Genomic DNA, 12,110 nt, shown 5'->3' on the forward strand with positions numbered 1-12,110 from the left:
TTGCATGAGAAGAGATGCCCCGTATAGAAGCTAAAGATAATAGTTCCATCATGGCCGTACCGTACTCACTTCTGCATTATCACCAAGGACCGAACACAGATCTCCCGCGTGTCGTATATGTATCAATGCAAGTACATTTCTGATTTCAAAAAAAAAAGAGTACATTTCTTAAGTATCGATGCCACATATAGCGTCTTTTGCCTCGAATGTATCGTATATGTTTGTGTACAAATCAAAACAGTACAGCTGTAAATTGAATCGTTAGGAACCACACCCCACGTCACACGATCGAGCTGTAGTATACGTCGAGAAGGAAAAAGAATAGTACTGTACTACTGAGTAGGAATAGAGGTTTTGTCTTGGGCCCGGTTTGGGCCATAGCTAGACGGGCCGATGGAGGAGCGATCAGACGGGCCGGATGCCGTGCTTGAGCGCCGCCTCCCAGACGACGTCGATGCGGTCGACGTCGATGGCGCCCACCTCGTGGTGCGCGTACCCCTCGAGGAAGTGCACGACTCCGCCGGCGTGGCAGGCGTGCACCACCCCGCGCTCCAGCGAGAACTCGCAGGAGCCGAGGCCCCGGGCGTCCTTGGGGAGGCGCATGGCGGCGAGCTTGCCGTAGGTGCAGTCCCGGCGGAAGCCGAGGATGGGGGGCACCACGAACTGGTGGAAGTGCGTGCCCGGCGACGCCCACCGCTGCTCCCGCGGCGACAGCCACTTGCCGACGATCCACGTCTTGCACTGCTCCGCCGACTGGAACTTGGTGACCTGCACCAGGTACTGCTGGTCCTCCGCCGCCGCCTCCTTCTGGATCTTCTGGAACCTCTCCGTCGACAGCGTCATCATCTGCAGTTCAAGACAATTAGTCACAGCTCGCTCACACTAATCAGTCCGCTTCTGCGGTGCCGGTGCGTGTTTACCATGACGCGGATCTTCTTCCTGCAGAGGTAGAGCGCGATGGCCCTGCCGAGCTTGGAGGTGGCGCCGGTCATGAAGACCTCGGTGGTGCCCTTGGGGATCTCGTTGAGGATGACCGCGGCCGTGAGGGTGTTGCCGTGGACGACGCGCACGCGGAGGTCCGGGTGCTTGTTCACGAACAGCGTGCCGCCGCCGTTGAGTGCCTCGTTCTGCACATCACCACTCGGTCAGTTGGTCTACATTTACAGGTAGCAGCTATGTCAGGTGCACCTCATCAGAATGAAGTGAAGAATAGACCTTGTTCAGAGCTGCAAGGCTGACGACTTTGACGCCCATTCTCTCGGCCCTCAGGATGGCCAGCTCGATCTGGTCGTTGATGCCGTCCTTGGCGAACGGCAGGAAATACTGCATGATAACGCAGAGACAAGAGGCTCGATGGGTCAGCTAGCAAAACATTCTGAAGCTAGTAAGTAGTAATCAGAAACATGTAGTGTACAGTACGTACGTGGAAGCCGTATCTGGGGACGGCCCAGATCTGGTGGAGCTTGCCGCGGAGGTGGTAGTAGGAGATGATGAAGGTCTTGGACCAGGCCCAGACCATGAACATGAAGAGGAGCGCGATGGGCCAGAGCGGCAGCAGGAAGGCCCGCACGGCGAAGGGCGTGGAGGCGAAGGTCCGCATCACGAATGGCACGTGCATCGACTGCATCACGTCCACCACGTGCGCCAGGAACACGAAGTCCGGCGCCTCGTCCATCCCTGCACCACGCGTTCCTTCGTGTCACCCAGTGACCCGGGTAGTAACAAATTCACAGCGGATACATGCAGTTAATTGATAGATTCATGGAGACTTAAGTGGAGTCACTGAAACAACAGTTGGTTGGTTGGGACGCCATGGCGGCAATCGCTGACTCCGCTGTAGTGTAGTGTAGTGTAGCCCCCAGCTGCTCGATTGCTTTCCTAATCAGCCTAGAGTACGACGAGTGCTGACTGCACAGGCGGCGTGCACGTCATCCCTAATGGGGCGCTTCAAATGATGCCAGCAGTAGTACGTACTATTACCGATGGCCTATCCCGTTCGGCGTCGCTGCGGAGAGGATGCGCGACAAGGACTCTGGTCCTGACCTGCAGTTAAGCACGAACCTTTCCGTTCCGTCCGCCTCTGCAATAAACGCGCTAGCTGTTGCAACTACACAGACGGATCGATCGAACTACTAGTGGTACGATCAGGAGAAGCTTCTGCGTCTAGTTTTGAGAAGAAGAAGAAGTTTCTGCGTGTGGAGCACCAGAGCTGCAAGCAGGTGCGTGCCCCGTCCGAGTCTAACACTGCACTGGGTTCGGCTGCGACGAAACGCATGACGCATGGACATGGAACCAGCCGAGCCGGGCAAGCAGGGCATACGCAACCTGGCTACTTGAAACCGTGGTGCTACTCAAGTTAAAGAGATTTTTACCTGCTCTGTTCTTCCTCTGCAGCTCCCAGGACTCGGGGTCGAGCGTGCCACCCAGCCGGTCGAACAGCGGCATGAAGAGGCAGAAGTTGGCCTTCTTCCCGGTGTGGTGGATGGTGTGGTACCTGCAGCAAAAAGGCCAAGCGTCAGCTGGCTAGCCCTGTACTGTACGGGAGCACACGGGGCATACCATACGTGCCCGATCGACATAAACAGGTGAACAGGGAAGCGGTTGGCTAGCCGCCGGCAGTATTGCAAAGCGGAGCTCGATCGGCAACCCGCTGTTCCCCGCGCGCGGGGGTGGGGTGGGTTCTGGCTGTAGCTGTACTATCTGGCGTGCTGTGCCAAAGTACACGCACCATATATATCTGGTCAGACTCGCCGGCCCGGCCGTACGTACACAAGGGTTATGATTGCCCGATAAGTACTGTACTAGCTAGCGAATTACCCTCGTGAATAAAATCTGGTACTGACACACTAGTGTTTCTTGGATAAGTTTTTAAACTGTGATCGGTTAAGTTGTGACCGAACGGAAGGGAAATACGAGGAGTGACTATGCCTGTGTGTGTGGTAGATGGTGAGGCAGGCAGCTTACGTTGGGGTGTAGATGAGGTATCTGAGGAACGGGAGCGACCGGAAGAGGCCGCCGGGGAACAGCTCCACGTTGCAGTGCCCCATGGCCCTGAGGAAGTCGAAAGAGAGCACGTAGGCGAAGGCCAGCCCAACGGAGCCGAGACCCGCGGCGCACGCGCCGGCGAGCGGGAGCGCCATGAGCAAGCCCAGCACCAAGTGCTCCAGCGGCGTCGCGAACCCGGCTGCACGCATGCATGCATGTGTTGAGAACTTAGGATCGATCGATCAATTCAACCCAGACAACACAAAGTAACTTGGTCACGCACGTACCTGTGAAGGGCGTGGGCACCTTGTTGGAGTGGTGGAGCGCGTGGTAGCGGGCGAAGAGGTGGGCGCCGTGGAAGCCCCTGTGCGCCGCGTAGAAGAGGGGCTCGGTGGCCGCGACGTGGAGGAGGGCGGCGACGGCGAGGCCCCCGGTGTTCCACCCCGGGAGGTGCCGCAGCGACGGGAAGGCGTAGAGCGCCGTGGCCGCCATCATTATCTGCAGTATCAGGAAGTTGTCCCTGGAAACACACACGGCGGCCGGAGCTGGATTTGTTAGCACTTCAGTCGCATATATAGGCATGCACACACACACGCGTACGTAACGTACCAGTCCCACTCCTTGTCGATCTGCTCGAAGTCGACGCCGTCGCGGACGATGCGGCGGCGGCGGGTGAGGAAGAGCATGTTGCTGTACGAGCTCCAGAGCTGGTAGGTGAAGGCCCTGAGCGCGAAGAGCGCCAGCAGGAGGCAGAGCCAGCGGTCGGGGCTCGCCGGCTCCCACGCCCGCGACGCCAACGCCTTGCCCACCAGAGGCCCGTACAGGACATACTGCGTTCACGGAGGAGAAACGACGACGCATGGCCACGTCAGTAACATTTACATACTGCATGACAAGCAAGCATTCATCGTCAGCGCAAACACGCGCATCGTGCATACCTTGAAGATGCCAAGGTTATCCCACGGCCATGAGGACAAGAAGGCAGCACCCATGGTGCTCTCCTGCTCGCCGCCTTCCGGTTCGTCCCCTCTAGCAGTGTACGTAGAGCTGGGCTACTGTCGCACTATCTCCGATTCGAGGAGCCGGCAGTGGAGACTGGAGAGGGAGGCTGGCGGGAGGCGTGACGCCGGAATGAAGGGAGCACGGTACGGTTTCCCCGCAGGCTGCACCGCACGTCTGGTCTGGCCATAAGCGCCTCGTCCGCATGTTTATATACTAGAATGAAACTTGATCGATCGGGTAAGGCGACTGGGCGGCAGGAGGGTTAAGCTAAGCCACCAGTATCGGTCACCTCTCCACCACCACAGTGCGTACCGGTCCGGCTAGCCATCTCTCCAACCAGACGGAGTTAATTGATAGAGATGCGGGGAGAAACCGGGCCGGAAATCAAAAGGGGCCCGGACGGATAAATGTTCGTGGGAGCGAGACATGCGTATGCTAACACTAGCAGATGGAGTATGTGCACCAGGTTGCAGGGTTTCCCTCCTTTTCACGCCTTCACCTGCAAGTCAAGCCCCCTTGCACGAGTCACGTCGCGTCGCATTGCATGTGGTTGCAAGACGGGACGCGCGCAGGTTTCACGCGTCCGAGTCATGTGATGCGTTCGCCGGCTCGGCTTGTCCGCGAGCAGCGCCGGGTGAGGACGACAGACTAGGAGCCAAGCCACCGCGGCGTCGGCGCTTCCAGTCCATGCATGTTTCCCGTGGCGCTGGGCCGCCGAGTGATCACGTAGGGGGCGTTGCATGCAGCAGTCGCCGGAGTTAATTCGGCACGCATACGACCGAGGGAGAGGTCGCCGAACCCGGCCGGCTGGACCGCCAACTACCGGGCAGGTCGAGTTTTCAGCGCTAGTGGTGGCTCCGGGGCCGAGCGGCGACGATCGGTGGCCGCGGGGCGTTGCATTGGTTGGCCTCGCAAGGGTGATGGTGGGACGGGACGCGTCGGCCGATCGATGGCCCAGCTGCCGAGTCTTGACAGGCCGCCGGCACGTACGCTTCCATCTTAATTGCCTGGTTTAGGCCGGGGAATCATCAATCTTTGACGTTGTGCGTTGCACCAAGCAGCAAACACACACACACACACGTGTTCGATTCTTCTTGACAATGGGTTTCATGGATGGATAGACATAGCTAGAGAGATTAATTAAGAGGGGCAGGTTTGTGTCCAACTCTTTCGCACTACGGCACTAGTACACTGTTTCCTTTCCTACTTACCTTAAGCATCGGCCACACTTAACTAGAGCATCTCCAACAAGCGCGCTAAACAAGCGCCGCACCGCAAATTTAGCCAGCTTAGCGCGCGCAACCCGGCGGGTGGCTCCAGCGGGCGCGCAATAACCGCGCGCGCGGTATAAGGAGTTGGGCGCGCGGTCGGATTCGCTATCTCGCGTTGGGGCGCCCGCTTCCGCGCGCGGCACACTCCTATGCCCCGCGCGCGCCGACGCCGGCGAACTGCACCCATGGACGCACGCGCCGGCACCCCGCTCACCCGCCTCCTATGCCCGGGTGGCGTTGGCCTCGCCTCCGCCGGAGCTCCTCCGACCATCGGCCTCGCGCGCGACCACTTCATGCCGCCGTGAATGACCTTAGCGGCGGGTGGCGTCGCGCAGGCGCCGGCCCGAGCCGCCGCCCCCTCCTCAAAGCTCCCCAATGCGGCGCGGCCAAAGAAGGGCAAGACATCGGCGAAGAAAAAAAAGGCTGCGGACGGCTCCGGCACCTCGAAGGCGAGGAGGAAGAAGCTTGCAGGGCGTGCGACGGGCGCGGCGGCTACCGAAGCGCCGGCGAGCTCACTCGTTGAGCCGGCGGCCGACGCGCACAACATGTTCGACGAAATGCCCCCAAGGTAAAAAAAAATCCAACTTTTCATTATTTTTTTGTTATTTTTCAATGCATTCACATATAGATAGCTTATTTGCATTGTTAAAAGAACTTTGTAGTCTCAATGATGATGCATACATGTCAACGATGGGTGTTGGCTCCAACAATTCGCATTGGTCTCAAACCAATGACATGCATTTCGAAAACCATGAGTTCGAGGTGGACGAGGAGGGTGAGGGCATTGTCGACGCACCGAAAGGAAGAGCGGGCAATTACACCAACGTCGATGACATCTTACTATGCAATACTTGGTTGCAAGTTTCGATGTGCCTCCTCGCACACATTTCCATGAAGATGCCGTTGAAAATCTTGCCAACACCGTCGGAGCTTCACGTGATGTGGTGCGCGATAAGGAGAGGGAGGAAGATTCATCTTCGGAGGCGGAAGAATCGTCTTCCGAAGATGAGGACAAGGACGAAGACGAGGACGAGGAATGGTGTGTCTTTCATTTGTGTATTGAACTTGATTTGCATTTTGAACTTGGTTGGATGAACTTGTGGGCATGAACTTTTCTTCATCAACTTGTTTGTGTGAAATTTTATATGTCATGTTCATTGCATTTTGAATGTTTCAACTTCATTTTGTGTTCAAAATGCCATATATGCAATGCCCCGGTGAGTCACGCGCGCTGCATTTTAGCGCGGCTGCTGAAGCCAGCGCTGCGCGCCGCGCCAAACCAGGCGATAGACGCGCGGCGCGTTCGGCACCTGTTGGAGATGCTAGAAGAGAGGGCTATCACGATAGCAAAAGACATGCAGTACGACTTCGGCGTCGATCCAACCGCCCGGAGTGGCCTGGCCTGGCGAGTGCCCTCGTCGGCCTTCCGCTGTTGTCCGTAACAATAAATAGAACAACTAAAATGACAGCAATGTGAAATGTGATGTGCCGCAACTGGTGTGTCTACGAATGTGGCGCATTGCTCTGCAAACGAAAGCATGACTTGAGACTATCAATCACGACATGCAGTGGTCAGTTCTTTGTATGGAGTGATGTTAATTAGCAAATAAGTATTAAATTATCTCATTTTTCTCTTTGTCTTAGTCGCCATGCACCATCTAAGATATCTAATGAACTGATACAGAGGGAGTATTGTTGAGGATTTAAACATACATTTTTCTCTCGATCACATATGTCCATAATATTAGAGCAAAGCAAGTTGTTGAAAAAAAATAAGTACTATCTTAACTGATTTTCCTTTGGAGTTAAATACACCAGTGGTGCCTTAACTTGTCTTGTGTGATTAGTTCGGTGTTTAAAGTTGTAAAATACACAAAACTGATGCTATAACTTGTCCTATGATGCAATTATGGTGCCTCTGTACGTATTCACGTGTATGTCCTACATACGTGGCATGCCAAAGCGGCCATGTCCCATATGTCAGTGGGTGGCAGTGGGTGGCCCGCGCATGAGGATTCTTTTTACAGGAAACCCTCATATATTTTATTTAATTATGTAAGAAACGTCTCAAATTAGAAACATGGGTCACACGGATTAGTATGATTGATAAACCAGAGAGAGAAAAAAAACAGGCAAGTGTTTTGAACCTGGGACCTCGTTGTACAGACCGCCCAACGTGATCACCAGGTAAGCCTGAGCTAAGTAAACATTTATGAGCTAGACATAGATGTCGCATTGGTATTTATCTCTCCATGCGTTTTTTTAATATATGGCGCTATTATGGGCTCGCACAAGGTTTCTTTTTATTTATTTATTCCAATTTCATGTTTATTTTCTATATTATTCTCCCGTTAAAAAATAAATGTAAGAAAACACTAGAACTGACATAAACTTAAATAAAGTGTTAGTGCATTTGAAAAATATGTTCAACATATTTTTGGAAAAGTCTTAGCTGTATTAAGAAATTGTAAACGTGTTTTAAAAAAGTATGCCATGCATTCAAAAAATTGACAACATATATTTAAAAAATGTTCAACATGTATTAAAAACATTATTGTATAAAATTATTTTTATATTCCTACAAACATGTTTTAACACATTTACAGAATTTGAAATTTCTACAAACATGTTTGACATGTTTTAACACATTTTCAGTATTTTATAATATACGTCAAACTGTTTAAATTCACATAAATTTTCGAAAATGTTCATGTTTACCTATTCAACCTACACAATAATGAAAATAGAATAAATATTTAGAATAGACAATAATTGATAATTATTGTAATTTATGTATGACTAAACAGTAGTAAATTGAAAAAAGGTAAATAACATAAAAGGAAATTGCAGAGTGCCAGTCAGATTTTTTTCTCTTTTTTTGCGGGAAAGCGATAGGTAGAACTGATCTATATAGGAAACCAGCTACAGTAGTCTTCTGTCCGGTGGCTAGCGTGCAGGTTTTGAACCTGGACGTCCCAGTTTTGAAACCCATCAGCGAGGCAGTTTGTTTTTGTGCGGTATTAACCGACTGACACATGGGACCCGTGTTTGGCTTTCTTATGTAATATTACTAAAAAATATGCGGGTATTTTTTTGCCAGAAAGTTCTCACGCGCACCTCATCAGCTGTCATCCACTGACATGTGGGCCAAGGCCACGTGGGCAGGACGTACACCCGGATACGTACGGAGGAACCGTATTTGCATCATAGGACAAGTTATAGCACCAATTTCGTGTATTTTACAATTTTGAGCACCAAAGTGAGCGTGCTCGACAAGTTGAGGCACCTCCGGTGTATTTAACTCTTTCCTTTGATTACTCGGTAGTAGAACGACCAATCCACATGGAGGAAGATGTGGCCACTGCCTCATCACCAATCGAGAGCTTTTATTCTGGACCTTGTTCGGTTCGCGACGCCATCGTCTACAGCACTCGGCTCACCCACATAAAAGGCCGAGTTCTCAACATATGATTCACCAATTTTGCATCCTCTGGACAAACAACCATCTCATCACTACCTCTACTAAATGTGGATTCTCTGAATCGTTTCCGCTAGATTTGGATCTCCTAGGGATTGTACTCCTCTTGTAGGCATGCGGGCGGACGGCCCGGAATCCGCGAATGTCCTTAAACCTAGCACGGGTATCGAAGTAATAAAGATTAGGCCTCCTTTCGTTCATAAGGTAGGAAAATCGTAGGAATAGAAAAGCCATAGAAAATGAGATGACATGTATCTCAAATCCTATGAGTAGGAATAGGGAAGGAGATGCCCTTTGATTCACATCATAGAATTTTTTCCATTGAGTCTAGGCTAATATTTATTTTCCTATGAAATATGAAGGATAGGAAGAATTCCTTCATAGGAATAGGATTTAATTCCTACAAACCAAAAGGCTCTAAAGGAATTTTTCCTATAGAAATCCTATCCTATGAAATTCCTACAAGATTCCTCTAAACCAAAGGAGGCAGTGTTTTTTCGGACTCGCAAACGGATGCAGATGGCGCAGACACATCTACCTGCATTCACATTGCTCTGCCTACTTCACGTTTTTCAAGGGCATGGCGCACATGCTGAGAGCGGATGAAATTTGGTCGTCCATGGTGCCTTTGCAGCTAAAGTTTTTCACTTGGTTGGTTCTGAGGAACATGTGTTGGACCATGAACCCACTTCAAGCTCGTGGATTGCCACGTGAAGGGGGGCGCACTTTATGCTTGCAAGATCCCGAGAACATCAACCATATGTTCGTCTAATGCAGGTTCGGCAATCTGGTGTGCCTTTCGGTTCTACAGTCTTTAGAGTCTTGACAGTCACATGCCGCAGCTGGATGTTGTGATCATCCACTGGTGGCTCGATATATCTGCGCTAGTGGCCAACAATCAGGAGAAGGATCAATGCCCTATCATTCTCACTATGCCTTAGCCATGGAATGAAAGAAATTTATACACTTTCAATCAAATTTCCTCCCTCAGCGCAGTCTTGGGTGCCATCCATGCAAAATGAAATTATGGGAGTTAGCTTGGAAGGAGAAGTAGAGGTCAAGTGTGCGAGTAGTCTGTTCTTATTCTATTGGTTGTGGTGTTGCGCCTCGTGCTTTCTGTCGGTGTTTATTGCAACTAGAACCCCCTTTCTCTCTTAATGAAATGACGTGCAAAGCACTTGCGTGTTCTGGATTTTTTTATTGATAAAAGATGGTAATCCCTCACAATTTGATTAATGGGGCCATGCAATACATTCGTTTTATAATGTGAGTAAACGACATAGTCATTCTAAGGTTTATGTCTAGTCCCGTTTTAGAAAAATGCTTATAAATGTGAAATGAAATAATCTAACTGTCACTTTACCTGAGGATGATGTCGAGGATTCCCCTAGGAAAGACCAAAACGAAGCAACAAGTTGTGCCTATGGTGCCCCCACCATGCCCCTTGGAACCCAACCAGATGTCCTCTTTTGAGGAGCATGTTGGTTTTAACACTTCTGGTACTCATTTGCCAAATTCCATTAAGTAGGTGGTTCATGTAGTTGATGATGTTCTCGAGACGCACGTGTTACCGCCTGTTTCTGGGGCCCTCTTTATCTCCAATGTTTGCGATTTCCTCGCCACTTTGGGTGGTGGTAATCTTTGATCCAACAAGATGATTGTCTGCCTTCTAGATGAGAAAGTAAACAAGGACAAACGCACGAAGGATGACGCTAATCCTTGATCGGGCATCTTGACTAAGAAAGCAAACATGAGCAAATGCATGAATAGTGATGGTAAAGGAAAGGTGTTGATAGTTAAATGATGGATGATCTGCAGCTTTTTGGATTGTTATCATGGTTTCGTTGCGTCTGTCGTTGTTGTCGTGTTTTTTTAAGTCACATCCAATTGTTGGTGTTTTTTGTGTGAGGTTGGGACTCAACACATGTGTCAGGGTTTTGCAGAAGTGGTGTGTCCATGCGTTTGATGATGGGCCATGGTGGTTGCGCTACTTCAAAATTTGGGAGTAGTCGTAGTCCGCATGCCTTGTTGGGTTGGTGCTTATTGGCTTTTCATGGACAAGTTTGTAAGGTTTTCAACTTAATTAATTGAACCATTATTTTCTGCAACTACGCAAATTAATTGAACCATTATTTTCTGCTTAGTTAGTGGTAGATGCAAATCTTGTGCCTCTACTTTGAAAAGGATAATTTAACATCCGTACCCCGATGCATGATAGAACGCACTCTCTCACCACTTGTGATGGATAGGGCCTTTGGGGGCATGATTTTCAGTTCAACACCCACATCCTAATTACAAGTGATCGGGACTTGTGCTTATGCACGTGCATGAAAAGCTATCTTCACCAAGAACTGCATACATACTTAGCGGCATGTGTTTATGCATATATAGTAAAATGATGGATGATATGCGGCCTTTTGGGTTGTTATCATGGTCTTGGTTGTGTTTGTCGTCGTTGTTGTGTTTTTTCACAGTTGCAGCCAATAGCTGGTGTTTTTTGTGTGAGGTTCGGACACAACACATGTGTCCGGGGTTTGCAGGAATGGTGTGCCCGGTGTGTTTGATGATGGGTCACGGTGGTTGTGTTGCTTCAAGGTTTGGGAGTAGTCGTAGTCTGCATGCCTTGTTGGGTTGTTGCTTATTCGCCATTCTTGGACAAGTTTGTAAGGTTTTCAACTTAATTAATTCAACCATTATTTTTGCAACTGCGCAAATTAATTGAACCATTATTTTCTACTTATCAGTGATGGAGGCAAATCTTGTGCCTCTACTCTGAAAAAGATAATCTAACATTCATACCCCGATGCATGACATCCTGATATAGAACACACTCTCTCACCACTTGTGATGGATATGGCCTTGGGGGGCATGATTTTCAGTTCAACTCCCACATCTTGATTACAATTGCTCGGGACTACATACGTACCGGCATGTGTTTATGCACGTGCATGAAATGCTATCTTCACCAAGAACTGCATACATACGTACCGGCATGTGTTTATGCACATATAGGTCACGTGTATGAAAAGCTCTCTTCACCAAGAACTGCAAAAGTTCTTGTCCGAGTAGGAGTACCCAACGTTGACATGGTGAGTGTTTTTCTTTTTCTTTTTTGCTTATGTTCTGGACTGGTTTTTGAATGAAAGGATGTTTGTTAATGTGATAATAGGAGCTGCTACTGACTCCAACTGTCCTTTTTTTTGCGGGGACACTCCAACTGTCCTCGTGCCACCAGACTACACTGACCAAATCTGATTGGAGTAATATATACACATCCTTTTTGTTTTATTTTCAAAACGGAATATACATTATTTTTTGCAGAAACACCATATGCATTCTACTCTTTCTTACCGTTTTGGGTTAAATTAGCTATT

General features: G+C 49.8%; 1 protein-coding gene across 1 annotated transcript; it reads right to left on the reverse strand.

Annotated features, from left to right (window-relative positions):
* Nucleotides 1-195: 195 nt before the first annotated feature.
* Nucleotides 196-4,226, reverse strand: LOC109750644 (very-long-chain aldehyde decarbonylase GL1-1). The gene is made up of 9 exons (XM_020309608.3): nt 3,924-4,226; nt 3,595-3,815; nt 3,273-3,505; nt 2,965-3,184; nt 2,373-2,494; nt 1,424-1,677; nt 1,216-1,323; nt 921-1,127; nt 196-846 (listed from the first exon to the last, which is right to left on the reverse strand). Exons 1-9 carry the CDS (start codon nt 3,975-3,977, stop codon nt 406-408), a joined length of 1,860 nt encoding a protein of 619 aa, XP_020165197.1. The 5' UTR covers nt 3,978-4,226; the 3' UTR covers nt 196-405.
* Between the last annotated feature and the right edge of the window lie 7,884 nt (nt 4,227-12,110).

The sequence above is a fragment of the Aegilops tauschii genome, chromosome 5 (genome assembly GCF_002575655.3).
Source record: "Aegilops tauschii subsp. strangulata cultivar AL8/78 chromosome 5, Aet v6.0, whole genome shotgun sequence".
Classification (NCBI taxonomy): domain Eukaryota; kingdom Viridiplantae; phylum Streptophyta; class Magnoliopsida; order Poales; family Poaceae; genus Aegilops; species Aegilops tauschii.

Bases quoted from the DNA above. Each gene is read 5' to 3' on its own strand.
- LOC109750644 (XM_020309608.3), bottom strand. From the start codon at position 3,977: ATGGGTGCTGCCTTCTTGTCCTCATGGCCGTGGGATAACCTTGGCATC. The intron at 1,324-1,423 runs GTACGTACTGTA...GTTATCATGCAG, and splicing joins TCCCCAGATACGGCTTCCAC to TATTTCCTGCCGTTCGCCAA. The intron at 847-920 runs GTAAACACGCAC...CTTGAACTGCAG, and splicing joins GGAAGAAGATCCGCGTCATG to ATGATGACGCTGTCGACGGA.